Source organism: Lupinus angustifolius, chromosome LG11, assembly GCF_001865875.1.
Source record: "Lupinus angustifolius cultivar Tanjil chromosome LG11, LupAngTanjil_v1.0, whole genome shotgun sequence".
Classification (NCBI taxonomy): Eukaryota; Viridiplantae; Streptophyta; class Magnoliopsida; order Fabales; family Fabaceae; genus Lupinus; species Lupinus angustifolius.
In genome coordinates this window covers 2,556,586-2,573,527 of record NC_032019.1, presented here as the reverse complement: position 1 = coordinate 2,573,527, position 16,942 = coordinate 2,556,586, and the positions used below count along the sequence as shown (strand labels likewise).

The window sequence follows — 16,942 nt, the reverse complement described above, 5'->3', positions numbered from 1 at the left end:
CAAAGAACTTATTAAGCTCATCTGTTATTCTATCTTCTGGTAACATAAGAATCCAACCAAGTTTACGGGCACCATACTTAAAAGCACTGCGAATTCGATAGAAGTTACCTGAAAGAAACAGATGAATGTCATCATTATAATGTGACATTTAACAAAATTAACAGATCATCAAAACAAAAACAAAACGAATAGAGGCACCCATGGCAATATTTTATACCTCTCTAGGTCCATATGGATAGCATATAGCAGACATAAACCAAGACCACAAGGCTGCAGCAGCATTACAGTGCTAAGTTTGTGACAGTAGTAGATTATTGTTACTGGGCTGTAGTAGCATTGAAAGAGGAGACACTGTTGTGTTCTTAATCAATATTGCAGAAACCTTCAAGAACTAAGGGGATGAATGGGGAGTAACAGACTCTCTGCGCTGTATTCTAGCAGATAATTAAATAAAGGAGAAATTGCATTGACCTCCCTTGAAATAACACTAGGAGCCTCCCGCAGAGAAGATCACTTTAATTTCAACCATCACACTTCGTGCACAAAGGGGAGATAATATAATATAACCCCCAAGGGAGGTTGGTATAATTTATGAAAAAGAGGGTGTCAGGTGAAATTTAACCAAATCTCATGGGAGGCCAGTGAAATTTCTCATAAATAAAGCATGCAGGCACATCAAATCACGAAAGACGATTTTAAGCTCCATTGCTATTACCAACGGCTGATAGATGCTAATTTGCCATCCCATATCTTAAATGCTCAGTTATCATTTCCTCTAACAACTAAAGTACATCCATAAGAACTGTGCTGGTGACTTGTGAGGAGAATTGTCTACCACGTTCTAAGGATGACACAGTCACAAAAGGAGTTCAAATTGGGTATCACGAGGTGAATCAGTAAAACTACTCCCTAAAGATGTCAACTAAGATCTAAGAGGCATTTCATAAACAAAACAGCATGAAAATACATGATAACATGTTACAACTAGGAAAAGAATATCATTGTAACCTAGCTGCATAATGTTAAATACAATCAATAGCCATTCAGACTAACAGGAAAAACACTTAATACCTCTATTGACACTGCGACCAAGGTTGTTGTTCTCCTTTAACGGATCAATGATGTTGAGATGCTTCTGGGGAAATGCTCGCAAGTTTAAATCAACTCCCCTTGAAGGTACTGAGAACGAATCCACACAGCTTCTAATGAATTCTTCTGTCAGCAGAGTATTTCCCCCATTTTCTGGCCTCTCAGCTTCACATAACAACAAAGAGAATCAGAATACAACCATGAAGCTACTTGATGATACTTAAACTAAACAAATATATAAATTGCATACCTACTATATCAGGGATAGAAGATTTGCCAACTGGGCCTTTCAAACTAACAAAATAGTTGTCCCAATCAAATTTGCTGAAATACTCCAAAAATCTGAAGAGAACCTGGAATAAAGGGTAAGAGTGCATAAATTGCTTTCTGGAACAATGCATCACCAGCATCATGTGATGGAGATTTTATTTTTCTATTTTTCCTGAAAAATTATGAATGGAGTAGACTTGATGGAGAACTTACTGCGAGTGGACTATCTAAGGATACATGATGAAAATGATGGAAGATATACAGAACCAGTGTTTCCAAAGCATATGTTGAAATCAGGCCATGGTGGGCACCCAGTATCCGACTCTCATAGTAGCACCAAGCTTTTATCAGGATAATGCTACGTTTGAAGAGGTGGTCCTTGCCAACCAGTCGATCAACCTACAAATAAAAGCAGAACTCAGTACATCATATGAAATGGACATGGGAAAATATAAAAATAAAGGACGATTCAAATTGTGTCAACGCACAATAACTCAACTACAATGTAGGGATGAACATAGGTGATTCAATGCATAATACATAGTACTTGTTTTACAATTCTTGAGGCATGAAATAAAATAAACAAACCGAAAGAAGAAAAGATTTAACAAATGAATCACCGTACCCTCTGAAATGTCGAGCGAAAATGGAGAAAAGTACAGATCAAACATGCTATGTTATAAGAATGGTCGGTGGTCTTAGGAGGTCAATATTAATAATACCTTCTCAAGAAAACATAACGTACTTAGTCCTCCTAACTGATTGAAAGAGATGTCTACAACAATATTCTGTACAATACATTTGACCAGCTTAACCTGCCATAAAATAATCGCAACATTTTAAAACAGAGAAATAGGAACACAAAGAATCAACAAAAGAAAACCCTACACAAACGATGCACCAAAGAAAAATACTTCAGCTTCTACAGTAAATATAAGATTTCAACATTTAGAGATATAAGAATGTAAAAGTTATAAGAAGCCAACAACAGATACTGTTTGCAGAATCAAAACAGCACAGTAGTTTATCAAAATCTACACAACTGCAAGAATTTCACTGTCCACATATAATAGGATACAAAATATATAAATTTGATATTTAAATTAACAAGAACAAGAAAGCGTTCCACATATTAGCAAAAGCTACCAAATAAAATTCACATATGATAGAATCAAACAACCAGTTTGGAAGGACGAAAGATGTTTACATAGCTTACTGAACGTAGAACAAACAGAACACTCTTAAATTAAAACTGCCTTCTTTGGAAAAAAGAAATCAGATGGACCAGGAAAGAGACAGTCATCTGAACATTTGAGAACACCTCCATGTTTCAATACATGGAAAAAAAAAAGAATAAAATACATGGACCTTAATCCATCAAGGGATTAAAATTTATACCCTTCCCTATTTAAATAAGACAAATGATAACCCATGCCCTGGGTCATGTTTAAAGCATCAAAAGATAAAAAACTTTTATTGGAAACTCAATTTTTTTATTTCTGATAAGTAACCAGCGCCACTTTTGTATAAAAAACTTTCTATCCAAGTCCCTTAACCAGTGTCCTCGTGGAACTAGTTAGCAAGACTCTTGAAATAAAAGAAAGTACAGATTCAAAATTTTCAGCCTCATTACAACTCATGAAATCTAATTTTACTTTGGCATAAAACATTTTCAAACTAAACCATATTCAAATTCCGATAATCCATCAAGGAAGAGGGTGTAAAGAACCTCTGCATCAATAAAACGAATATCCTTTACTTCATACTCAGCAGCTTCATTGGCTTCTTCTCCCCTCAGAACAGCATGAACATCAGAGACTAAGCCATCCTCAATGCTCTGATAACTGAGTGCAGTTAAATCAATATCTCCATCCGGAAGATATGTTTTTAAGGGAACCGACCCATATGGAAAAACCTGTAACAAAGAAAACTTAACATCAGTGTTACTTATACTGCATTACCTCCTTTAAAGAATCCTATTATCACTACATATTACCAAGATAGTTTACACATCAAATGAGTGGTGAGCACATCAATAAGCAGCATTTAATTGGAAGGCGGAAAACGGGCCAGCCCGTCAGCCTGCTAGCCCTGCAAAATATGGGTCGGGCTGGCATTTTGAGTCCTTTTAACAATACGGGTCGGGCCAGCCCTTATTTTGGCGGTCCAAAGGCGGGCCAGGCCGGCCCACATTGCCACCCCTAATATATAGTCAACTCATGAACCTAACGAGTCGAACTGTATCCCACTTAAGTTCGACTCGTTTATTTAACGAACTCAATTTTCAGCTCAAATTCGACTCATTTGGTTCATGAACTAAGTTTCTTGAGCTACATAACGAATCGAGTTTCGAACGAATACTGAGTTGGTTTGGTTCATTGTCAGTCCTACATTTAAGCCATCTCAACATTGGTGTATTTGACGACTCTCAAACCTTCTTTATCCTCCTCCCGCTCTAATGATACATTTGAACAAAAAAAATAATATTATTAATCTGTGCACAATTGAATAGATAAACATTCAAATATGATGAATGAGTATCTATGAGACAAATTGAAATGAGTAGAGTCGGGTCATGATTGTCCCTTACACGATCATAAATATTTACAATGTCTATTTTTTGAACCCAAGTCCGAGTTTAGACCTAATAAAACTCGACCATATTCAGACTCAATTATAATCGAATCAAACCATGTGAGTGAATAAGGTCGATCATTATCACCCCTAATACGAATATGAGAGTAATCATTTATGGGAATGATTGACTTTGGAAAAATAATTTTCATTAAGAATTGGTTAGAATAAGGAGGAAATTGGAGTTATTTCATATTCTAAAAAGATATATGATGGATGATTAAGGAAAGATTTAATATGCAGTGCAAATGTTTTTTTGCACTGTCAGCAATCTCCACTGTTCATATGTTAGTTAATATTGACTTTCAAATAAAAGTATTACAAATTAATAGTGGATGATATATCGATATTATAGACCTGTAGCAAAGAAAACTTAACATAAATGTTACTTATACTACATTATGGTTCTATAAAGAATCCTATTATCACTATCTATTGCCAAGATAATCTATTTTTGAAATGAGTGTAGAGCACATCAATAAGCAGCATTAAATTAGAAAGGCACTTCCAAGGAAACAGTAAAGGCATGAAGCATCATCAGCTTTAATTTTCGTAAAAAATATATTAGTTTCATTAAAAACATAAAAAGAACTGCAAATTCAAACATGATGAAGCCAGCGTACTAAAATTTTTCGAAGGGGAGGAGCCAGCACATCAACCTTCTAGCAGGTTAAGCCTGTGCCCGTAAATGAGGCACATACCTCTGGCACCTTAGGCATGCTTTTCTGGTTCAAAAGAGACTGCACCTTTAGGGCCTTACTGATAACCTTAAAATGAAACCAAAAGTCCCAGCCACCTAACTTTCTAATAGTGATGCTAAAGGGGGTAAGAATAGTTTGCTTCTTATAAAAATAGATTAGGTTTGGTAAAACTAACGTTTTCTTCTATTATTTTTTGGGGACATAAAACCGACCCCCCTTGAGGTTTGACTTAACTACACTTGGCACTCATGTTTTTACAAAAACTAAAGTCACGTCTCTTTAGTGTTAGTTATAATTACACTTACCTTCCCTCAAGGGAGATGGTTGAAATGAAATTGACCTTTTTTCCTCTTTCACAATTACTTGACCTAATCACCAATGTCAAGCTATAGGACACTGAAATTGGCAAATCTGTCAACTAGAACATTTCTACCTCATGAACCGAGGCAGAAGAGTTCATTCCATTGTCACAAGACAAAAAGCACCCGCACACTCTTAAGAATAAGGTAAGCTAGCTTAATGTCGCTCTAAATTCAAAAGCAATATCTTCCTGTAAAACAAAGCAGTAAAACTGTAACACAACTAAGACCAAATTCATGTCCAAAATCACAAACTGAACACTTCAATTGCTCATGCAAGCTAACAAAATCATCAAAAACAAGCATAAACAGCTTAAATCTCTAAAAAATACGCCACTATTCTCAAAGCTACATTAAATTAAAATCAATAATCAACACAAACCTAAAAACAGTGATAATAACGATGAAAATCGAACATCACCTCACACCGAGCACCGTATCGAATCAACCTCTGTACGTAATCAACGACCTCCCGGCGCCTCCGGTCAGCGGCGAGGGTTGGCTGTATACGGCAGAGAATCTGTCGTATCGCTTTCTCAGCCACCGACCACGCAGCTGGCCTGACGGATGACGGATCCACGTGGGAAGAAGGGAGCGGTGGCGACGGAGGGGACGAGGAGCAGAAGCGATCGTCGGCGTTAACATGAAGATCGCCCATGATGAAAGGAAAAGAGGAAATCCGAAATGGAGCGGGTCTGGAAACGGATCTGGGTAACCCGAAAACCCGAATAGGGTGGTTGAGGTTGTGAAGAAGAGAAATGAAGGTTGGTGAGAATAGAATCTATGAGCAGTAGGAAATGTGAAAAAGGTGTAAACTTATAATAATAATAATAATAATAATTTGAAGATGGGGAGAAATGTGGAAAATGGAAATTAAGAAGAAGGGAAAGGAAAGGAGGGGAAAGGAAAATAGAAAGAACAAGGGGAAAATAGGAAAATAGGTCCACACACTTGAACACAGTCAAAAACATTGCTACTTCCTTTCGCATAATTAATATCACATGTGTTTCGATGTTACTGAACAAAAATAAAATTATATATATTAGTAACATGTTTACATTTGTATTAATATATATGTTGAACACAAATCAACTAAAAAAATACATGACCTTTTACATCCTAGTATGATATAGGAAACCTGCAAGGTAAATAAATATAATAAAATTAGTAACTTAGTGATGAAAGGAATGCAGTAAATTACTCTAGCAATTTTGTCCATTAAGAATTATATTGTATTACTTTATATGATAGTAATTAAGAATATTAATTAAATACAAATGAAAATATTTAAATGGTTATTAGAAAAAATAATGAGTATATACTTACTTGTTCTATAAAACCTCCTTGAAGACCACATTTATTGTAGTATTACTTGATTTTATTTCCTTGTCATGTATCAGAAGTTTTAGTCCTTCAATGATTTGAACTCTAAAAAAAGCAACATACAGTTGACCATGGCTGAAAATAGATCGAAGTAGATATAACCCAACATTTATTAATGATTAACTTTGTGACTTGTTGATTGTCATAGCATATGAAACAATCAATAGAAATTGTTTCCGTGTTCGTTTGAAAGGACAAGGTGAATATGAAGGAGACAAACTCATTGGCGGAATGTAAAATATTTTGCCAACATTTTTACCGGTCATTACCCTTGCTTTAATGACAAACTCATGTGTAACAAATGTTTCTCAGGATTAAAATATTGTATTTTGGTCATTATGAGATTTAGTGAGTCTGACATTAGTGGACCAATGGAATTTCCTAAAAACAGGGGCTATTATTAATATTTCTCATTTTATTTTTGGCTTTGTAGTAAACTTGCACGAAATGTGTTTCTATATATACTGTAGAGGAATTAATTGATAAAACATATCCACGTAAAAAGTAATTAACAATATTATTAAAGAAAAAAAGAATTTATATTTATGGTCTTTTGTGTAATTTCTGAATAAGTTAAAGCAGTATGTATTGTCTTTTGCAAGTATAAAAAGTGTAGAATAAATATTAACTGATATTTTCACATGCTTGCTTTAATTTTGATAACAAAAAAAATATTTTTGATTTATCAAAATATAACTGGATGTTGGATTAGAAGTCATTTATACTCACAGTGCATGTTAAGTAAGCTTTATTATATTCATGTCAATAACATTCATATTGATGTTTTGCAGTAAAAATATATATTTGTTTTATTTGTTTTTCTAAAAAATGTAACTTAATAAAGATTATAGCTCATGGATTAGAGGTTGTAATTTATAGTTGATAAGATAAATAAGAGAGGGGAGTGTAGTTTAAAAAAAGTTAAAGATATGTGGTTAGTTGATTAAACTAAACTTATTTAACAAATTGATCATCCCACTAACTGAAAAATATTAAATAACTTTAAGTATGTCATTTAGCTTACCTGAAAATGTAGGTTCTTCAATAACTATTATTATAATGAGTTATTATTACTAATTTACTATTCAAGTTTTTTGTATTTGGTCCTATTTATAAATCATTATAGTTAATTTCACATGAATTAAATAACATGATTAATATTGTTAATATTATTAAATTTATTAATACTTATGCATATTTTTCATTTATTGAAGTGATTAATCTCTTCTTTCTATTCAATTAAATAAATGTTTTTTATTTCAAATCAATTAATATACCCCATATTTTGGTAATAAAGTGATAATTATGGCTAAAAGTTGAAAATGGTATTCTAAAAATATATAACTCCAACAACATCATATAAAGGAGTTTAATAGTTATATAATGTCAACATGTCTATAATTTTTTTGTATCAATCTTTTTTAAATTGGTATAATAACAGTGTATAAAATTTATATTATAAGCATATATATATTTTTTATCATAAAAAAGATGAAAAGTTATTCTATATCACATTACCATTAAGGAAACTGAATTCAATTGCCCACCAAATGGAATTAATTAGGTTGGAATGATTAAAAATGAAATTTGCTTTGATTTGACTGGACTTGATTTGAAAAATGATGAATTATTTGGTATATAAATTAAATTTCATGTCTAGAAATTATTATATAAATTAAATGTTAATATATTTCAAAGATTAACTATTTTGTTTGGAATATGTTAAAAAAGAGAACTAATTTGATATATTTTATCAATTATTTTTTGGTACAATTAAATGTTTATTTTATTAACAATACAGCTTCTGGAGATACATTAGAATTAGATACTTAGATAGAGATGAATGAGATATAATTGATGATGTGATAGAGAAGGAAGAGAGATAGAAAGAAGCATAAACAGATACGTAACAGAAAAAAAGTCTAGCAAGATCATTATTGATACTAATTTTGAATAGAATGAAGATTAGTTATCTCAAAGTTGTTGTTCCTAATCAATGCATAAATATTAAGATTGTAAACTAAAGTTATTTTCAAGTCCAGTCAGCGATCGGACTAATAGTACTATAATGAATGCACAACCTATTTGACTATTTTCATTACTGAAAACATGTAAGAGAAACTTGCATGTCTCATTTGTATGAAGAAGAAAAATCATAATCTGTTGTCTCTATATGTAGAAAGAAAAAAGGGGTAACAAACTATAATATGTAGACAGGTTCTGAAATATTTGTTGCATGTGATCCTTCATGGGCCATGTCCTAAGATATCATCAACGTGCATGTCTTTAATGTTGGGATGACAATTCAGATCAATATTTGTAGCAGCACCGGGTTCATCTCATCGACTCGTATCACCTTTCAATGCTTCATTGGCATCTGGCTCACCCGTCTTCTGAATTTGATCTTTATGGGAAGCAGACACATCTGCCTCACGTTCCGATTGGCGTTTCTTATTGCGCATCATGAGGGTTTTGAGGCGGCATTTCACAGTCATACACACAACGCAATTACAGGTCGGTTTATGTTTACCTTTTCCACTTGGAGGCTGGATGCACACAATGCAAGTGCATCCAGGACGGTGCCTTGGATGTTTCGTCGTGACTCCAGATGATGGCTCAGCAAGGTCAACAAGAATATCCCCTAAAACTGCTGCATTGGCTAGAGCCTCTAAACCAGAGGGTCCATGTTCTTCAATTGTCTCACTCTTTTCCATCCTTCTACGCTTCTTCTTAGAAACTTGGAAAAATCATTCACAGCCAGAAAATTAAGATTAATTATCACAGTCACATCTAGTTGAATTCAATCAACTAGAACAAAGGAAAGGAACAAATTAACAGCATTGAGGAACTCATTTCAGAAGTAAAATTGCAGTCTAGCTGACGATAGAGATTTCTGGCACCAAAGGAGCCATTATATATGGTAATGAATTAAAAAACTTGTTTCAGAGCCCACACAAATGTACTAGAAGCTAGACAATGTGAAAACTTGAATTAATGCATCATAAATCATGGGCTTTCAATCAAAATTGTATTTGAGAATAAACCTCAAACCCTGTTCTGAATGTGACAGATGCAGAGCTTATCTAAAAAATAGATAGTAGGTTCACACCTTTGCTGGTTCTCAGAAGATTATTTACTTCATCTGGACTCTGCTCCTCTGGTGTAGAACACGAAGACCTGAAAAACCATTATCCGCAATAAGATTGTAGACCATATGCTAAATCTCATGTGAAGAGATCAAAAAACACAAAATAATTGCAACCTGCTTGCATCCCAATCATTATCAAAGCATGTCCATTTGGGAGGAAGAACATTTCCTGGAACCCTGCGCCATTTAGAGCAATCATCACATTGAGCCCACGGTTCTTTCCTCCTGGGTGAAACAGTTAAACATTTTCAAGCATAACATGCATATTTACTCACAGCATCAATCAAACAAGTTTAAATGCCCCAATGGATCATAAATAAGAAATAATGCTGAATTCTGATAGAACTATCTTTCTTGTGAGAATTATCCTATTGAAAAACTAGTAGATAAGCATAAATAGAACTAGATAAGAAAATAAGTATTTTTAAAAATATGGGTAGCTCTAATGAATGAGATATTCAATTAAAATGTCATGCTGAACACAGGAAACACAATGCTTTCAAAGGAATACCACATTTGCTTCAGGAAGAGGCAGCCAACTGCATGCTACCTCTCAGTCTCACATGCTCAGTCTGATGAAAATTTTCATATTCAGTTCTAATTTTATTAGCTTCTGGTTTCTAAACCCAAAATCAAAGGACTAGTGTCTCCAAGGATAGCTTTTAAAGCAAACAAACAATGGTTCTAAACATGGAACTTGATCAACCCGTTAAGCTCAATCCCCTCAAAGACCAACATTACCTTCACCAAAAAAATACTCCAGTACAACCTAATTTTGAAAATTTGTAGAACTTATTCTAAAAACAAAAAAAAATTACATTCTAAAGAATATTTTGTTTTCTATTATAGTTAGTGTCATAATGAGCAGGCAGCCATTTCAATTCTCCATTATGAATCATATCCTTGCCTGGAAACCAATGCCAGCTAACTTATATTCGATACTGTTAATATTGATCGAAAGTGAAAACTTATTATCCGGCAGCTATCATACCATTAGCTTATCACACTCAACTTAACCCGTTTCTGTATTTATCCTCTTAACTAACCTGGCCCGTGAACAACTATGGACAATTGCAATCAAGTTCCTTTCAATTAAAAAGGGGGGATCCATGTTAGCTCTAATAACATTAACTAAGAGGTTAACAAAAATGTACTACAAATAAGTGACTAAATTTTATCACAAGATGATCCACTACACCAAACAAATTGGTAAACAAATATGATGGAAGAAATTAGAAACCATTCTCCAAAACTTCCTATGGAAAGCATCCCATAAGTTCAGTTTGATTTCTTTAATCCATTGTAGTTACGACAACTATAAATTCAATCACCTATGTGTTCCAAGGAAAAACTAAAAACAACAATGTAATTTAAAGATAATAGTTTGAACAACTCATACAGACAGATGATGATATCTCATATCTCACTACAAAAGCAATCATAAAAGCTTCTCCAAGGTTGCACTATGGTTTTCCAGCTAAAGCTGTGATTACGAGTTTGAAAAACAGAAGCAGGAACAACTAATGCAAAAAATACATGGATCTAGAAAAGTAGCAAATGTAATCTGTTTGAACAGATTTGAAGGCAAGATCCATTGACATACAACGTCAAGAACTGGCACTACCGAGTCAAGACTTTCTACGGAAACAAATACAATGCGAAGTATGAAATATATTTAACTTACCCAGATGGACAAGCACTGAATATAGTTCTTTTTCCAATAACCGGGGGTTCCTAAATAAAATGAAGCAGAGATCATAAAAATTAGCCAGGTAACCGGAAATTGGACTTGATGCTCCACAGTCCACACTAATCAGTCCTCATTGATGTTAAAATAATGAACCCACAAAATAAAAAGATGGTCTACTATGACAGTGTCACACTTACATGGTACTCTTCAATTTCTTGGTCCTCAATTGTTACAATGTTTGGCTTGACCCTGGGCGGTGGATAAAGCAAGTTTTGCGCTTCTTCCCATGTAAGTCTCAACCCCATTGCATCTTCACTGTGAATGAGTAACCTCTTATTTTTAGGCCCAATATTACGAGTCCTCTTCTTCAATGGAACTGAAATTGGTTGCTGCAATAAATCATTTTTTGTCATATCCTCGCTTTTTTTATCAGAACCATTACCCAAATGCAGATGTTCTGGATGCCCATTTAAATGAGGTTCCACAATCTCTTTCTTCGACTGGAGATCAGGATAATTACTTATTGTGTGCGGATTCTGAGTTGGACCAGGAATACTTTCCTTAATTGAGATGTCATTAGATTGAGCAGACTCAGAGGCATTCTGTTTGTCCATTTATCATATTCACCAACAAAGGAAAATAGTAAAGATATATTACTAATGGAGAAAAGAGGCTAGGTGTAGAAAAATGAAAAATCATGTCACAACCTGTGTATCTATATTTGATGCCCTTCTGAAACCCATAACAAATTTCCCACCAGGATCTATCCGACTAAATGTCACTGCAACAAAATGATCATATTAATGAATGGTGACATGAGATTTGCAAGAAATATTAGTCTCCCAAGTCCCCACATCTTCAGTTCAACACTACATCGTAAACAAAATATACCATACAAAGGATCAATTCTATAAAGGCATGAGTTCTATTTTCTCCAGAAAACAGTAGAAATGACAACATGCAATCAGCCTATCTAAGGTCGCATGTAGTAGCAGCTGCAGATAAAGATACCATAAAAGGAGTTATTGCCAATTGCCAACAAAATCCAGTATTTTGATAACATTTTGACATAAATCAGAATGACAATTCAATTTCAATAAATGTATACATGGTGATGAAATAAGAATGTAGAATATATTGGCTAGAGAGATGTATACCAGTATCACCGGCACTTAATTGCATGGACTGTATGAAAGGTGTCACACCCTCCAATACATACATCCTACTGTTGTTATTAGGCCAAAATCTGAACTGAAGTGTCCAATCATTCCCCTTCACATCTTGGAAGGGCAAAGGAAGACCTCCTGAATGCGAAATAGGAGGAAAATAAGCCTGAAATTCAGATACCAATATGTGAGATGTGATGCATGCAATTACTGTTTACAAGGTGACAATATATTTCTTTAGTTAAAATAAACAATAAAAAACATGAACAGAGAGTCTCATATGTACCAACAAAGAGAGATAAACGTCAAAGCAATGAGATTCTAAAAATACCTCTGCACAGGCTTTGGGGAGAACAAGACGGCCAATTCGACCTGCATCACTGGCACTCAACACCTTCTCAAATAATGGCACTACAGTGGACTTCAAACTATAATTATAAAGTTAAGGGAGACCGCCGATAAATCAACCAACCTAATATTACTAATTTATCATAGTTTAATGTAGATGTCAAATAGACAAAAAATAGTATATATAAAGGATACTCCACAGACAATTTATCCAGTTCTTGATCAGTTATCCTGGGCCAGTACCGAGGAAGTAACTGATGCTTGCCGCTATACTCAGCAGGTGGCCGGAGAACTTGTGCCTCAGAAATCATCCCACTATTTGTTTCCAGATTCGTGGTTAACCCTGTCTTCAATGGTTTGGGCAATATAGAGCGAGCTATTTTCCTTTGATGAAAGGGAGACGATGTTTTGCTCTCAAGTCTCCCTTCTTCCTTCTCTGTAGCAGAAGACAGGACAGTGTTCTGTGATGGGGTTCCCAAAGACATACTCAATGCAAGTGCATCATGCATATTTTTTTTCTCCCATGTTGGTCTACTGTTTTGTAATGAAGTAAATGTTAATGAATGATTTGATGGTTTCATCACATTTGAAAATCTTGCATCTGCTTCCCTGAAGGAACACTTAACTTCTTGGTTGTTTGGAGCAATAAATGAAAATATGTCATCTCTCTGATGTTGAGGGCAATGGCTTGATTCACTACCTTCAACAATTCTACACAGTTGCATATGTTTCCCTTCATCAACACTATCCACCAACAGTCTACCATCAATATGAGCAACATGTCGATCACTTGCATTATGTTTGGTTGACGTCAAAAACACATTAGGACTTTGAATGTCCAGTCTCTGCTGCAAAACATTGAATACTACGAGTCTGAGAACTTTCTGAGTCAGAGTGGCAGAAAATCAAATAACAAAATATATCTAATTGGAGTCTCTTAAAATTGTTGCTAACTATTTCTTACATTATATCGAAAAAATTGTGAAATAACTGAATCAATAGGATATCATGGCACAGAATCACTAGCAAGAACCAACAAGTAAGCAGAAAGTATTTGCAGAACATAATTAGAAAAATAACTCTAATAGAAGCATGAGGTCCCCTAAACTGATGGTATGCGAGAGCTTGGCATCAGAAATGCATAACAGTCCATATAATTTCAAATGCGAGAGTTTGGTGATTGGAAGATCATTGTTGCATTAAATAACTGATGAAAATTTAGCACCCATTACAAAAGTTCAATCTAGAAGCAAGATTATCAAACAATGAGACAAATTACAAAATTAAGAGTAGAATGCATCCTTTAATTATTAAGGAACTTAAGCATGGAAATCATCATACAGATACTGGTATCCAGATTAATCTTACCAGACGGTGTTGGGAAGTCTTCACACAGTTAACACAGCCTATGCCTCCAAAACTAAGGTGCTTGAACAAAGACAATGATACTATACATCCACAGTGGATAGACTGCAACAAGTCAAATAGAGTTCAATGTCCAGGGAGAGAAAAACAAGACTTCAATAAAATTTAAACATTAACTTTACCTTGTTGCAATAGCTGCACTCCCTCCAACCAGTTTCCTTAGGATGGAATTTCTCACAGAAAATTGAATTCTCATAAGCAGATCTAAATCACACCAAGAGACGCATCAAGGATTTCCAAGTGGGAGATAAAATTCATATAAGCATGGAAAGATTTGAAGTATAAGGAGACAAGAGTAGAGAAAAGGAATGTTCATATTACATCTTAAAGGCAACTTCATAAAAAACTAAACCTAGTTTCCATTTGAATTAGTGAAGAACTTTATAGAAAAATATCCTCTAATGTAAAAGGTGCACCCCCTGTAGAATAAAGTGTGCAATTGATAAACCTTTGATAGAAAAATCACTGATGTAGATTTTTATAGAACACAAGTATTTGGATAAAGATGGTTGATACAGTACATAAAACTCGATGCCCTAACTTAGTTATATATAGAACTCAATGCACCAACAACGAAATCTTTAATCTCACAATGTAAGGTCAACTACTCTATCTATAGTCATTTTCTTTGAAAAAACATTGAACTTAATGAGACAAAAGTTAAACTAGCAAATCCAATTGGAACTCATAAGACTGAAGTCAAAACTCAAAAATATATGTAAACCAAAATCAATAAACAAAAAAAAGTGTCTGCTTGAGTGCCTTTATCTGAAATCAGTTGAAAGAATAATGAGTATGACTGAAGTCAAACCCATAAATTATCATCATATTCTGAAATCAGTGCTAGAAATGTGGAATCCATGACAATAAGAATTACCCGCAATTGTTGCAGAGACGGGCGAATCCACCAGATTCCAGAGGCCAACCCTTCTTCCATTCACGTTCATACCCAACGCCACGACACAAACCATTCATGCAAACTCGAAACTCCATTTCAAATAAATAAATTCAATTCAAAGATAAATAAAATCAATGTCTCCCTCTCTGTCCCCTACCACTGCAAACAAAAAAACAGAGAAAGTCAAAACCCTAAAACCAAAAAACACAAATCTAAAGAGCAGATAAAAATCCATGGTGATGAATTAGATTAACTTTGACGCACAAGTTTCAATATTTTAGAGTGGGAACACAAAAGATAGAAATAATAAAATAAAATAAAAACAAGATAATAAAAAAATACACACAACTTCACCATAGTAATACAAATCAAACATCTACAGTTAAAGCATGCACAACACACACACACATAAACTATGATAATAAGATTTAGGTGAGAAAGAAGCACGTGAAGTGAAGGAAGTGAAGCTGAAAACGAAGTTGTAAGAGAGAAAGTGCATGCAATTACAAAGAGAAGTGAAAGAGAGATTCATGCAATGCACGAATTATATGATATGAATTGTATTATTACATGTTACCATGGCTTATATATAACAGAGGTGCGAGTCCTCTTTAGTCCTTTCATATCTTTATAGTTTTACTTCACATTCATAACGTAGCCACTCGCCTATTCATTTTCCAACTTCATTCTTCTCTCACTTTCACGCCCTTTCTCTTCTCTCATCCCCATTCTTTCTTTCCACCTAATAATTAATATATTATGAACCCATATGCAAGGGGTCCACTAATGATGTCAACTATATATATATATACATCACACTTATTTACGTATGGGAGAACAATACGTTATTTTGAGAAATAAGAACACTTAATATGGACTAACGGATTTTTGAATGGTTAAAATTAAAATATACATGTATATGACTATTATGTGATCAATAACTAACTTTTAATCATAATCATCTATGATTGATTATAAGACTTAGATTTATTGTTTTCATAATTTTTATATGATAATTGTTAACTGATTTATGTATGTATATGTGTATGGGTGGGTTTTGTTAGGGTGGAAAATTTTAATGCATCTTTTATTTATGTATAAGGATTACAATATATTTTGGACTTATGCATAGTTGTCCCAACTCACCTTGAATTTGATTAGGAAAACATGTTTTGACTAATTTCATATTCGAATCTTTTTTTATACTCAATTTGTATTCAAATTTGGTATTGGTAATATTCATCTTAAACATGTCTCTTAGTTATATATGTATATATTAGTGAAATTAGAGTTATATATAGTTTTATGGAACTACTATTAGGTGTTTGGAAAGAAGTATGTTCCAGTTCCAGTTGGAATGAATTTATATTCTGTGTTCATTTGGCATTTAACATATGAAAACAAGGGAGTGTTATGATTTCAAAACACGTTTGTTACCAATGATTTTTCTTGTGTGTCTTGTGACAAAGAAATTCTTTAAAGGCAAAGTTTTAGTGATGGATCGTACCTACTGATTTCTTAACCAATAGGTTCATTACAAAAATCATAAAAAGTAAGTATTATATATAGGATTTTGGAAAGAAATATATTTTTTTATGAAACGTGCTATTTTGGGAATTCAAACCCATGAGTTATAGAACAGAAAAAATCTTCAAATACATTAAAAAAGTATAATCCAAATTAAATATATTATAATAATAGTGATGATTATTATTAGGTGAAATTTTGATTTAATATAAAGAAAATTACTCGGTTAATTGTATCTACTGAAAAGTGAGAATTAATATGAAATTTGCATTGCTAATGCTAAAGGTAACTTAACATTCCAAGA

The 16,942-nt window shown here is 33.7% G+C and overlaps 2 protein-coding genes across 2 annotated transcripts in view; both read right to left on the bottom strand.

The window, feature by feature from the left end:
- Positions 1–5,902, bottom strand: part of LOC109360692 — a 9,485-nt gene extending 3,583 nt beyond the window's left edge. The window contains exons 1-6 of the mRNA XM_019605749.1: positions 5,475–5,902; positions 3,089–3,274; positions 2,082–2,174; positions 1,573–1,758; positions 1,340–1,442; positions 1,072–1,254 (exon numbers count right to left, since the gene is read on the bottom strand). Coding sequence (XP_019461294.1) covers positions 1,072–1,254; positions 1,340–1,442; positions 1,573–1,758; positions 2,082–2,174; positions 3,089–3,274; positions 5,475–5,711 — 988 coding nt within the window. The 5' untranslated portion in view covers positions 5,712–5,902. The remainder of the gene's footprint in view (positions 1–1,071; positions 1,255–1,339; positions 1,443–1,572; positions 1,759–2,081; positions 2,175–3,088; positions 3,275–5,474) is intronic.
- Positions 8,642–15,473, bottom strand: LOC109359300 (B3 domain-containing transcription repressor VAL1-like). Its single transcript, XM_019603916.1, has 12 exons — positions 15,091–15,473; positions 14,336–14,417; positions 14,157–14,258; positions 12,984–13,633; positions 12,772–12,868; positions 12,432–12,606; positions 11,982–12,055; positions 11,472–11,876; positions 11,269–11,318; positions 9,699–9,809; positions 9,546–9,613; positions 8,642–9,173 (listed from the first exon to the last, which is right to left on the bottom strand). Exons 1-12 carry the CDS (start codon positions 15,204–15,206, stop codon positions 8,776–8,778), a joined length of 2,328 nt encoding a protein of 775 aa, XP_019459461.1. The 5' UTR covers positions 15,207–15,473; the 3' UTR covers positions 8,642–8,775.